General features: G+C 36.6%; 1 protein-coding gene across 6 annotated transcripts in view; it reads left to right on the top strand.

Annotated features, from left to right (window-relative positions):
* Window positions 1–5,338: 5,338 nt before the first annotated feature.
* Window positions 5,339–14,836, top strand: part of rnf19a (ring finger protein 19A, RBR E3 ubiquitin protein ligase) — a 57,664-nt gene continuing 48,166 nt past the window's right edge. For all 6 annotated transcript variants that reach the window (XM_079829517.1, XM_079829515.1, XM_079829518.1 and 3 more), the window contains exon 1: window positions 5,339–5,503. In XM_079829517.1, coding sequence (XP_079685643.1) covers window positions 5,473–5,503 — 31 coding nt within the window. In that variant the 5' untranslated portion in view covers window positions 5,339–5,472. The remainder of the gene's footprint in view (window positions 5,504–14,836) is intronic.

Raw genomic sequence — 14,836 nt, 5'->3', positions numbered from 1 at the left:
ATAAAGAAATACAAAAGTATACTTAATTTAAAATTTTGACTGTAGTGTTATTTGATACTCTATTTCAAGTTAATGAATTTTAAATATACCATATTGCAACTTTATCATTACAAATGTGTCATTAAAAATATATTTAAAAGCATGGCATACAAGTTTCATTATGACAATAAAGTATATTTTAGTTTACCATAAATCTTTGTCAGTACATTCGGCAGTAACCATATAAAAAAAAAAAAAAACAGAAATAATTATGAAATAACTAAAGTCAAAAGTTGAACTAGTTTTTATTGTAAATAACATGCAATTAAGTTCTGAAAAATGTTATTCAGTTAGCACTTATATTCTTTATTTCTATAAATACTCTTTTTAAAAGTTTGCTAAAGTGTACTTCTTTTTCACAAGGGTTGGTTGAAATAATAGCACTTAGGCTTTATGTTTGGATTCTGAAGGTTGTTAAGGGATTGCTGGTTGCTAGGGTCTTCTGGCTTTGTGGTTGCCTTTATAACTTCCCCAAAGTGATGAATTATACTGGTTTGACATGGCTCAGCACTTCTTAAAAGTATAATTAAATATATAAGTAAATGTCTTTTTTACAGTTGTGTTTTTTCAAATCCTTAAGCCTAAATTTAGTAACATCACTATAATCCCAACACGTCTTCACGAATACAGTAGAACTGAAATCCTGCATTCAGTCACTGGTTTATCTCCATAAGGCTGAGACCAAATGCGCATGTCTGTATCTACCTGGCCACAACTGCTTGCTCATGCTTGAGTGCTTGAACCCTTAACAACTCTCCTAGGGCCAGGCATTACAATTACTCACTGATTTTCCCTCCCAGCCAGGTGAACATAACATGTTGTCTCAACAGTTGTTCCGTGAAATGCCTCAGGCATCAGAAATGTTCTTGTATCTCAGATGGTAGAGTGTGGCACTAGCGGTACAAAGGTCATGGTTTTGTTTCACAGGAAATATGCACTGAATGCAATGTAAGTCACTTTTGATGAAAGTATATCAAAATGAATGCCTACCTCCTGTTTTTACATCTACACTGCAGAAGAAATGATGTAATACAGTGCTATAAAACCTATTGGCACACAAGAGTAACTGCTTAGTTTAAATGAAAAAAGACTCCCCTAAAGTTGAATTGAGTTGCCTTAAGCTGAATGCATTCTGTGAGGCCGCTTACTCAGGTGTAGAGTTGAAAAACAGAACCGATCTTGAAAGGAAAGAGTATGATCTCCATTGACACCAGTTGCTATGCACAGGGCAATACTGTGAGATGGTCATGCGGTTTACCTGGTACACATGAATGAACATGCCCATTATGGCCCTGCTGTTACAGATAATCTGAGATCATTAAACAGAGTGTGCAAACATAAGTAGCTGCATTTGAGTTCCTCACCCACACTTAAAAAATAAATGTATATATATATATATATATATATATAAATTAAGCATAAATTAAGCCTATTTTTAGTATTAATGAGAATTAGTGAGACATTTTCTTCCCAAATACATATTAATGAAAGCTAAAAAAAATCTCATTCTTGTTACTGTAATGAAAACAAACAAACAAGCAATGTTTTTATTTTATTTTATTTTTTAAGTATTTATACATGTATGTATATGGTAGTATTTGTTTTACTTTTACAGTTTTTTTATTCGCTTTGGTACTATTTTCACAAGTAAGGTGTACGTTTTTATACCTCCTACAAAACTCCAAACTGATCACACATGTAACACAGCTATAGTCATTCTTTAAAAACCTCTGTTGTTCCTGAAATAATTACAGTAACACAGGCTACAGATGCCACATTATAAAATAAACTTTACTATTGCTTATATTACTTATGTAACATAAAATCCATAATGTTTGTACTAGTATCTATCCAGTGTGTTATCAAAAGGTTTGATGAAGTTTGACACAGCCATGAGGTTTGCTGGGAATACAGTGAATGTTCTCACAGTGCCATATGACTATAGTTGACCTTTATAAGGGTGAGTTACAGTGATGTGGCAGTCTCTATAGTAATCTGTTTACAGTATCCCATGGCATTCTGTTATTGTAAAATGCCATCTGTCTCACTTCTACTGATGCACCTCTGATCGATCTGATGTTATATTGACTGTTTCCTCTTCCTTGTACTCTATCCTGCTCTATGTTCACAAATTGCAAATCTCTCTATCTCTCTCACACACACACACACACACACACACACACACACACACACACACACACACACACACACACACACACACACACACACACACACACACACACACACACACACACACACACACACACACACACACACACACACACACACACACACACACACACACACCTTGTCTAAATAATAGACAAATGTATTAAACCGAACGAAAAGAGATTGCTGAATGAAAGTAAGTATTATTGTGACCTCAAACTTTTAACAGTAATGTACATCTTAAGCTTGATGGTCCTCTTGTACAGTCTGCAGTCCATGATAAGTCTTTGCTTGCCCACTGAGTTACATAATATAACGCTAAAATGCTTGACTTTTACAAGTTTGAGCAGAATTGAATTTCACATGCTGTAGGCTAAATAAAATGAGTTGTGATTGGTCCATGTAAATCATTTATCAATGATTCAGGTATTTTGTTGTGTTCCAGATGGACTCAGCTGACAATACTGATTTTTAAAGAATGTGTGTCCCTTCTGCAAGAAAAAAACACTGATTCGAGGATACACTCTTACAAGAAAAGGTTCAATGTGGTTCCGCAGGGTTCTGGACTCCAAAAAGGTTCTGTACAAGAAAAATGTCTTAAATAATTGCATAATACTTTCATGTTTAATGGGTTATTTTAATAATTTTCTAGTGACAAAGCACTGTTTAATACAGACAATTTACAGTTTTTCTGATAATGAATATTCAATCAGAAAAATCGGGGCTCAACGCTAAGGATTTTTTCTACTAAAAAGTTGCATGTATGTAACAAGCATCGTAATGTATAATATTTTTAAAAATGTCAGGAAGAAATCAGTTCTGCTGTTGTGAGCCAGTGCCCAAATTTGTGTACAATATCCTGATTCACAAGGAAGCTATGGAGCTGATTGAGACACACATCGTCTTCACATCCATATAAATGTTGTGGCCCATTTTTAGTGCTAGGTTGTAATGTTTCTATCTGTTTCTTTAGCAGCTATTGAATGTATGCATATTGTGTAAACCCAGGTAACAGCTGTTTTCCCACTCTCTTTCACATTAGAATAAAAAAGGACTCCGCCACAGAATACATACATATGCACATGGGCTGTGATGTATTGAACACTGAGATGCAAATGGCCCTGTGATTGTTTTGTACGGTTCTATTGTTTGCATGAGTAACTGGGCGTGTGCGATGAGACATCTAGCACTCTTAACACAAGGCACATCATTCCTTTATGTGATGTAAGACACCGTTATAGGATAGTTGTCCTCTCGTGTATTCCAAATTATTTTGAGATATGGAAAATTCCTTTTGGAAAACATTGCAGCAACACAAATTGCAGATTATATCACATTTGTAAATAGGGGACGTCACAAAAGCTTACTTTATTCATAAAACACTGGAACCATGTGCCCTGTCATCAGTAACCAGTATCCAACCAAATGGAATATTTTGCTTGGCTCTGATTAACTTCATATGAGGAACGTTTTGTGTTTAAACTCTCTATAATTAGACCCTTTGCTCCATGTGGAAATACGTTTTTTTTAAGTACTTTTGCCATTTAACTGTGAGTTTTGACCACAATGATCCAAATTACTTGGGTTTCCCGGCATGTAATATTATTGGACACATGAAACCATTTATTTGACAATATAAATAACTTACCCTTACAACAACAACAAAAAAAAAAATGACTGTGATGGTAATACCATAGTACTGTAATAAATAGACTTTACACTTTTAAAGCTTTATATGTGTGTGTGTGTGTGTGTGTGTGTGTGTGTCTGATGTTATATTGACTGTTTCCTCTTCCTTGTACTCTATCCTGCTCTATGTTCACAAATTGCAAATCTCTCTATCTCTCACACACACACACACACACACACACACACACACACACACACACACACACACACACACACACACACACACACACACACACACACACACACACACACACACACACACACACACACACACACACACACACACACCTTGTCTAAATAATAGACAAATGTATTAAACCGAACGAAAAGAGATTGCTGAATGAAAGTAAGTATTATTGTGACCTCAAACTTTTAACAGTAATGTACATCTTAAGCTTGATGGTCCTCTTGTACAGTCTGCAGTCCATGATAAGTCTTTGCTTGCCCACTGAGTTACATAATATAACGCTAAAATGCTTGACTTTTACAAGTTTGAGCAGAATTGAATTTCACATGCTGTAGGTTTCCTTACTGTAGTCCTTGGGGAAAAATAACATGTACACTACATTCAAGTGACCTCAGATCATGAGGTCATTAGTTCATTTTATTCTTTGTCAACCAACACAGCAACATAGACAAGGAAACCTTTTAGGCATAATAGAATCTCCCTGGTTCCTCTCTCAGACTAAATAAAATGAGTTGTGATTGATCCATGTAAATCATTTATCAATGATTCAGGTATTTTGTTGTGTTCCAGATGGACTCAGCTGACAATACTGATTTTTAAAGAATGTGTGTCCCTTCTGCAAGAAAAAAACACTGATTTGAGGATACACTCTTACAAGAAAAGGTTCAATGTGGTTCCGCAGGGTTCTGGACTCCAAAAAGGTTCTGTACAAGAAAAATGTCTTAAATAATTGCATAATACTTTCATGTTTAATGGGTTATTTTAATAATTTTCTAGTGACAAAGCACTGTTTAATACAGACAATTTACAGTTTTTCTGATAATGAATATTCAATCAGAAAAATCGGGGCTCAACGCTAAGGATTTTTTCTACTAAAAAGTTGCATGTATGTAACAAGCATCGTAATGTATAATATTTTTATTATTATTTTTTTCTACATTTATGTTTTATTGACTCATGTCTTTTCTGAAATAAGCATATGAACACATTTGTCATTTGGTTTTATTTGTTATTTTTCACAAACATACAAATATGAAAATATGTTTTTGGCAGATTGTAAGAAACTAGCAAAGAAATATGTTGGATCTAAACAACGATCACTCGATCGACTCTGGGGAAATGGGGTTATGTATACATTATAAGAAGATTTGATTTACGTCTTTACTACAGTTATTGCTGCTTTGAGGAATACACGTTGGCTCTCGCGAGATTTGAGTTTGAACTGATATGTGAGAAGAGAGCGAGACGGATGCCAGTGAGTCAGAGCGAGTGAGCGAACGGAGGACGGGACACAGGACGGCCCGACTTTAGCCCGACAAAACAACTCCCGAAAGTAGCCGCCTTCTTACACCACACTCGGAGTTTTTGGCCTTTATTTGTTACTTGGAATGAAATGCTTTTACGTGGATGACTTGAAAGGTGAGTCGCCGTTGTATTTCATGATTTTAAAGGCTAGTTTTGACGGGTTGGCTAACGGTCGTGTGTTTGCTTTCACAGTTTTCTCGCTGGCGAATGTGAAAGCGAACATTTATACTTAAATTAAGCAAAGACGATTCTCACATTTGTCCTATTACAACAAATAACCGCCTATTTAATGTTGTACGCCCGCTAGCTGGTGTGTAGGCAAGTAAAATCGCTTTAAAGGGCCTGTGGTGGGTCCGACATTAGATGGACATACCGTAGGCATGTAGTTAGCCAGCTAACTTATCGCATTGTCCATTTGTTTCTGTTTGTTCAGTTTAAATTCACACCTTTGTAACCAGGAAGTAACGTTATGTTCAAATGAAATATTTACCTAGCCTTATCACCGCGGTTAAATGTCACTAAACCTTTGATCTGCATTATACACAGGTTATGTTTTTCGACTCATTGTTAATGGCTTAACGTTAGTGGTTCAATTTGCAACATATTGCACGGCTAATATTTATTGTACACCAAATTGTAGTCATTTGCTCAGTGTATTGAGACTGTTGCTGTTACGTATTGTACGTTGTTTAATTTCTGTAATGGTTAACTTAACTTGTACGAACTAGTACACTTCTGTAGAAATCGAGTGTTTTTCTTTAAATGGAGATTCAGAAATGTTGATAAATGGCAGTCTTACGTCATCCAGTGTGTGTTTTAGGCTGATTTAGTGTAAGGGTTGTTCCCCAAATTCCCCAAGAGAGTTTATGGTAGTAATAGTGAGAATGAGCTCATTAGTTTCTAGGATCATATCTGTAGGATTCCCGCAACTAGTGTTAATCTCAGAACTATGGAAACTGTTGGTCGAGGGGTGTTGACCTGTGTCTGGTGTAAATGTTGATTCAGCTCCCACTTTGACATTTTAGTCTGGGTTGCTGTTAGAGGTGTCAGATAAAGAAATGTAGAGTTGTGGGTGAACATACTGGGGTGTCACACACCCCTTTAAAATGAAGATCTCAAGAAATGAGGTCTATTTACATCCTTTTGGCTGTGGTGAAAGAGGATCGGCATTTAGTGTAAATCCTGCATTTACCAATGTGGTCTGATTTTGATCTGAAACCCGCAAGGGATACACAGATCATATTGAACCCCAGAGAAACAGCGGCTGACCACAGACATTTGTCAAAGTGGACCACATCGTTTTTTTTAAAATTGATTGGGGAAAAAAAAAAACACTATCTTGGCACAAAATAGACATTGGTCCTCATCAATTCAAATAATTTCATTTCCTTAAATATTTAGATGTGTCTATGTGATTTTGTTATTTTATATGTATATTTATATGTTTTATATATGTATATATTATGATGCTTATATCTGAAGAGACTTGCATTGCATTGAGGATATACAGGATTATATCAGTTCTTGCTTTTGCTGGGAATCGAACCCATGGCATTGGCATTGCAAAAGCCATGCTCTGGTTGAGCTACAGGGAAGGTATACACGTATGTATAGACCTGCAATATGTTTGTTTATAAGTAATATTTATCAGAGATATTCTGAATCTATTATAAATAAAGTCAAACTTAGTCAACACACACACACACACACACACACACACACACACACACACACACACACACACACACACACACACACACACACACACACACACACACACACACACACACACACACACACACACACACACACACACAGTACAAAGTACCCTACCCATGTGAACTGCGAGCTCAGTATTGACAACTATAATAAAGGCAAAGAAACAGTTATAATATTATTTATATAACAGTTGTAATATTAACTTATCCTATTTTACTCATGAAATAAAAAAATAATAATATAAAATAATAAATAATCAGGGCTCGACATTAACGCTTGTCCGGGACAAGTGGATTTTTTGAAGGGGCAAGTGAAAAATAATTTTACTTGCACGACGGACAAGTATCCTGGTTAAATCGTCAAAACAAAAACTAACTAGGGAATCACCAAAATGCAATAATGATTCTGCATTCAGTTAGTGTAAGTGGAGATCAACAGTGGATAATAATATAAACTGACGTTGACAAGGTTGTGCTGTTGAGGCTCGCGCCGCCTCTCGAGGAGAAAATCGGAAAAAAATTAGCGCCGCTCATACAAAGAAACTCAGTTAACATACACGGTTAAAAATGGTTTAGTGTTATTATTTATAACATACGATACAGTTAAGCAACAAAACACTAACAAGAGTGTTGTTATCCTGAATACCATCATGACTGAACATGAGACTGATTTCATACGCCAGCTCCATAAACAATTAATTAACATTAAGTCACTTACATTTTAGATGCAATATGGACTGTTTTTGTTCTATTTCAGCAGCGAAAATAGTTCCAAACAAATATCACAACAAAAACGTAACGTATCTCACAGCAACAGCGTGTTACTGAATGATTCGGTGTTTTCAATGAATCGGTTGAATCAAAGATTCAATTCGTAAACGACTGCCTCATTCTTGAATGAATCATCCATTTGAATGAATCGACTCAATGACTCACTCATTAAGACGGTCACCTGCTGGCACCTACTGGTGGTTTAGTTTCATCTTTCCAACATATCTTATTTGTATATTCAAAAATATTTAAAATAATCTCATAACATTATTTAATGCAGTTGTAATTTTTCAGTGTAAATAATTAAATTTGATTGGTAACAGCCTATAGTGTCTTAATGTAATTTAATTTATAGATCAAATTTAAGAATATACTGTAAAATGAAAGCGGAAGCATAGCCTATATTTAATAAGATTATGAAAAAATGCCCTTTATAAAACGGTAAAAATATCACAAATATGCAGATTTAAATATGTCAAAGCTGATTGAACACTGGTGAGAATATTGCTTCAGAATAGTTTATATTTACAACACACAAAAAGAAAAATCTGGACAAGCAAATGTTTTACTCGGACAAGTGAATGACAGATTTACTTTTCCGAAGGACAAGCATGTGAACAGGCTTAATATCGAGCCTTAAATTATGTTTTTAGAACACTTTTTATATTTACAAATCTGTCAAATTAAATTTAAGGGGTATAACGATACACGTAACGATCCGTGATATAAAAATGTGATATGTATTGTTGATGTAAACAAAACATTTTTTCTCGCATGATTTGTGAAATATCCCCAGTTTCCCAGACAAGGCTCAAGACTAGTCCCATACTGAAATGCATATTTGAGCATAAATGCATTGTTTCAAATGTAAGCTACTTGTACTGACATACTTTATGTCTCAAGATGCACACCCGTATGTTTTTTTTCTAAGGCATGTTCAGGGCTCCAGACTAACTTTTTTCACTAGGAGCACAGTGGCCCCCAACTGAAAATTTTAGGGGCACAACCAGAAATTTTAGGGGCGCACACCGTAAATCAACATGCTAACCAAATCTACTAATTTCCACTGTATTACTAATAGGGATCTGTATCGTTAAGGTTTTAATGGTATTACTACTCTTACCCATACTGCTTATCGATCCGGTACTTTAACAGTATTCTTACCAGTTCTTTTTATTATACTTTATTTATTTATTTTTTATTAAAAAAAAAAACATAATTAAGAACATAATTAACATGGCTTTATAATCTGAAAAGTAAAATATCCATAGCAAAAGAAACCGCAAAGTTTGAACAAAATATAAAACATCTATGTGTAAATGGACCAGTGTTCAGGCATTCGGAAGGTCTGCTAACATTAAAGTCCCTGTAAAGGCAATTCTGAGATTTGTTTCTAAACACATTATAAATGTTAGAAATGTATTGCTGAAACACATTACAAAGACTGTGAACTATGAAGTACTTAATTCAGAAGTTAGACCGTTAAACAGTTTTTCACCGTTCCTGTGTTCAGGATTTTCTGGGCGGGGCTAAAACGGTGGCTTGATGACGCACTGGAGCCACCGAGCCTGGCTCCTCCCCTAACACGATCATAACTAGAGCACATTCGCATCAGTTTGCCCGCTCGATCGCGAGTTACTGTCAGTACTAGTTACTATAGTCAACAACTTGCATAACAGCTTACAAAACAAAAACGATGAAGAGGTGGATTAATTTTGTGAACAGCAACCTTGATGGAGAGCTGAGGATCACCACCGACACCTGCCTCTGCAGTGACTTTACACCGGATCATTTTACAAACTTTCACCTGAGAAAACTGGGATTCACTGATAATCCGCTGCAGAACCGACTATCCCCCGCCCAGGCCTTCATCCTCCCGTCCCGCCGACATCTGGTGCGTCGTGATCATAGACGCTCGTGATCAGTGAGTGTTGTCTTGTGTGCTACTGCCGCTTTCCCGCGAGTGGGCGTGGTTTCGGCGCCGACAGCGGACACACCCCCAGCGTTTGAGAGCAGAGAATGCTGCTCATTTTTTCAGGTTTTTGATAAGCTATTTTATGTACTTCCCGGATTTTTTTATGATTCAAATTTGGCTGGGTGGTTAATAACACATTTATCTGTGGTGTGAGGAACTCAGAACACATGTTTAGTTTTGACTTTACAGGGACATTAATATTACAGTAAAGAACAAACCTGCAAAGAAATCTAATAAAGTAATGAAATGTAAAATAACACTGCATAGTTTTCACTGTATAAATTGATAGATTAATGCTTATAAAAGCTAAAGTTATTAATTCAAGAGATGTGAATATTTTCTATTTGCCTTTTGTTCGATTCGAATTAATGGCTCAATGGTCAGCAGGTTTATTAGACGCTGCCCCTTTAAGACCGATCGAATGTAGAACTAATAATATCATATTCTCCTATTTCTCCAAACTATTTACGCCCATTTAAGATATAAACTGTTAAAGTAACTACTGTCCAATCCGGTCATTTTGACACCGGCTATTTGTTGTTTATTTGATGGTTTAGACGCGCACACGAAGCCTAAAATATTAAGTGCAAGTCGGTCCATTTCGAAGCACACACACATAAGCCGCCTTGAAGCTGGAAACAGCGTCTCTTGCGCGGATTATTGTGCATTTAATAGCTCTTTATTATCAAACACATCCCGCAGTTTAGCAACAGTAGGTAGAGACTGCAGTTTACAACAATCACTGAATCTGACGTTTAGTTTAGGTTTAAGGAGAAATGACAGCGCAAGGCTGTGAAGGGAAGGATGTCGCGCTCGACTGGACACGGCTATAGGAATAGTTTTACCTCATTCCATCTTTTTATAATTCTTGGAAGCCAAAATCGAAAATAAAATTAGATTAATATCACAGCACATCCCTAAAGTTTAAGCAGACTAAACTTTTGTTTAGTTCTTGGCCATCATCACTCACCCTTTAAAGCTGACTATGGTGTTGTGTTTGCTGTAGCTCCACGTGAGAGAGCTCGTTCGCTTTCTCTCTCTTCTGGATTGCGAATGGCAAAAATGCATCACGGACAAATGGTTTAATATTCTCTCATATAGAAATGGCTGGCAAAGATAGAATTTGCCAGACATAACGTCTATCAATTATAATTAGTAAGTGTATTTTCTTAATTTCTCCAGTACCGACAGCAGGCAAATTTACTGGTCGCACATGTGCTACTGGATGTAAAATTCAATCACACACTCTCAAATATTAGTCGCAAAATGCGACCATTTGGTCGCACTCTGGAGCCCTGATGTTTATAAAAGCTACTTAAATGCCCTGATTGTAAAGGCCTAATCCTGGCTTAATATAAGCCCTGTCTGTGAAACTGAGCCATAGAGTTAGTTTTACACTCCGCTTACTGTATTTATAAAGTATAATTCACCCAAAAATGTAAATTGTCATCTAGTACTCGCTAGTGTAGTCAAAAATATCGATATTTTAATGTATCGATACTGAAATCTGAAATGTTACCAAAACTCCTTTCTACGGTATTGATACACCGATACCAGCTGCGCTTTCTTGCTCTCCTCTCTGACCGACAGCGAGTTGACACGCACCTGCCTCCTCTCATTCAATCCGGTTAAATAGTGTTGGTGTGGGTCTGAATTTCGTGCGGGATTGCACATAATTCTACTCATCCCCGCAGATTTCGCGCGCTCATCTAAAGCGCACACATAAAGTAATAAAGCCGCCTCTTAGTGATACCGATTTTTTTCAAGAAAACTGGCCGATTCCGATACCGATTTCCGATTTTTTTTTTTACACAATAAAGTAATGAAAGTATACATGAACAAGATGTTTATTTGGTATTTAACAGGCTAAATTGGCTTTTGGCTAATGAAAACAAGTCCGCAATCTGAAATTAACAGGAAATTAAATTGGAAATGAAAAGGCTGAAAGGTGAAATTAAAGGCAACAACTGCATATTCTGCAATCCAAACAATTAGTAAATGTTGAAATTAACATTAACAAAGATTAATAAACGCTTTATAAGTGCAGTTCATTATTAGTTAATGTTAACTAATGTAGTTAACTAATATTAACTAATGACCATTATTCTAAAGTGTTACCAAATATAAATGATCATCCTATAGGCTACAGAACTGATAGTATTTCATTTCTAAAGTGCAGCATGTTCTTCTTTAGGCTACAAAAAGAAATATTTCGGCTTTTTCACAAGTTAGTCTGTTTCGTTCTCATTCGATCACGTGAGAAGCGGAGCTGAACAAACGCTCACTATCTGCTCGTGCAGTAGGGATGGGCGATATGGACTTAAAAATTTATCCCGCTATTTTCTAGTATTTATTGCGATAACGATATCAGTGACGATAAATGTAGTATCATTCCCCATGTTTTTGGATACAAGTGGAAGCTGCATGCATTCTTGCGAGTTTCAGAAAAACAAACAATGATCTAAAGCAAAACGTACATGTCATCAAATAGGCTCCTATAATACATAAAAATAAATAAATAAAAATAATTTTATATATATATATTAGGGCTGCAACGACGCGTCGACGTCGTCGATGACGTCGACTACGAAAATACGTCGGCGTGCGTGAAATGCGTCGACGCGTCGGCGGCACATTATTTACGTTCTAGAATGGAACAGAAGATCTAGAATAATGGCAGCTTCTGCTCCCGGGCATAGTGAAAATGATCATTCATCATATAAAGCCAGACCGCGACATTCAAAAGTGTGGGAGAACTTTAAACAGAAGCCGAATAAAACTGTGCTTTGTTCGCTCTGTAACGCCGGTTTATCACTGCACGCGGTGGCAGAGCAGGAGCTGTGCGCGTGGAGAGCGGGAGCTTTCACACTGCCAGTCAGTGTTGCCAAGTCCGCTTTTTTCCGCGGAATTGGGCTACTTCACACTGTTGCCGCGGGCTGTATCTCATGTCCGCGGGTTGAAGCAAAAAAACACACATATTTATCCCCCCGAACGCGATGTTTACCAGAGAACCTCCCCGAAACGCGATTGGGCTTGTTTTGGGCTAGTTTTGAGTAACGAATGGGTGGGGTTTGTTGTGAAAACCTGGCAACCCTGCTGCCAGTGTTCTCTCGCGCAGCTGAACCGTGGCGCGTGTATTGCAACAGACGGTCACATTTTCCTGTTTTCTTCTCCGACCCCAGTACGTCTCGTGCTTTTATTTATTATGGGCTGCATATATCTCCTGTTAATGCGACCTGGTTCCGCTCTGTCCCAAACACATATGCATAATAACTTGTTGTATATAGGTAGTTTACATGATTAAAGTAACATTAAAGTTAAGATATGCCTCTAGCTTTAATCATTTAATCATTTGTCTTTGAAGTTTGGGCAAAAACTTCTGGCAGCTTTAGTCGTTGTTTATGCACATGTATCTTCAAAATAGACGACTAGTTATACATTAACACTATGCTGAAAGCTCCTGTATGTGAACCTTTTGCAGATAAATACAAGTGCATTTTCGTTTACTATTGACACAAATCAATAAGTAAATCATACTCACCTACTATAGTAAACAACTTTTCCTAATTAGGCCTACTCTGTATACATTTTATGATGAATAGTATCATTATATATTATGTTTAAAAAGCTTCTTTTGTTCATATATTTCATTATAAAATGGCATACTATGTACACTACCCTTCCTGAAATACAATTAATATTGTCATCATTCATTGATTTCATGTTAAAATAATATACAAATTCACTACCCTCTTTGAAATACAATAATCAGTAAAAAAGAATAATAAGATTAATCTGGAAAAATAATCGTTAGATTAGTCGACTAATCGAAAAAATAATCGTTAGATTAGTCGACAGAAAAAATAATCGTTAGTTGCAGCTCTAATATATATATATATATATATATATATAAAATAAAAAAATTATTTTTTATTATTAATTTTTTAATGTAAAATTACACACCAGCCTTTTCAGAAATGGAAAAGTTGCAGATATAATTGTCTTCTGTAAAGGTGCAGGTAATGTTTAAATAGTGCAACTGTGCTAAAAAACATCACACAATACAAACAATAATAATTTTGAAATCAATGACAAGTTTTACATGTAAACCGATTCTGTATTTATTCATACATAGTGCAAACAGTGGTAAAAATAGCAGAAACAGCAAAAGTAATTATCCCAAAAATGTCTTCAGATTACAAAAAAGTTGAAAATAATGATTTAATGATAGAACTTCAGTAATTTGAGTTGATAAGATAATAATACCACAAATTCTTCTACTAATAAAAATAAACTGCACTAAGGAATAATGAGCTTCTGGGTTCATGAATATTAATCACGTTGTCAGCGCTCATTCTAACTGATTTGCTGAAATCAAAACAGGCACAGTAATAGGTGCACGCCAGCCAATGAGATTCCCGCTCAGTCCAAGTGCTCAGCGAGTGAAAATACATCTGTATGTACAGGTTCAGATTGCCCTCAGGTAGCCCCTATAGCTATGAACGCTTCCGCCATAGTTGTTTTCGCTCTGCACGTGAGATGCGGATTCAGTGCCGCCGCGCTTAGGGCACCGAGTGCTGCGGGGGGCACCACAATAAAATTCTATATACAATTTGACGAATGCAGCCACCGCGGCCATCATAAAGTAAACGCTTTAAGCATCAAGAGACGGCCAGCGGTGGCACAGTGCTGATGGGTCGCGCTATCAACTAGGCTTTATCGTTGTTATCGCAGGAAGTCAAATTCTTATCGTGGGGAGAATTTTTACCGGTATATCGCAAACGATAAGATATCGCCCATCCCTATCGTGCAGGCGCGGAGAGGTAAACTCGCGCAACTTCAGCTCGCGCAGGAAAGCGGCTCTTCATTCCCTTCAGCGGATCTTGTCTCTTCCCTCAGTTCTCCAGTTTCCGTTTGTAACACACAAGTGACATGTTCGCGAATGATTGCAATATAGGCGTATGTGCACGCGGGCGCACTTCC

Source organism: Gobio gobio (assembly GCF_949357685.1).
Source record: "Gobio gobio genome assembly, chromosome: 11".
Classification (NCBI taxonomy): domain Eukaryota; kingdom Metazoa; phylum Chordata; class Actinopteri; order Cypriniformes; family Gobionidae; genus Gobio; species Gobio gobio.
The sequence above is the reverse complement of the archived record's forward strand: the minus strand, read 5'-3'. Positions and strand labels throughout refer to the sequence as shown.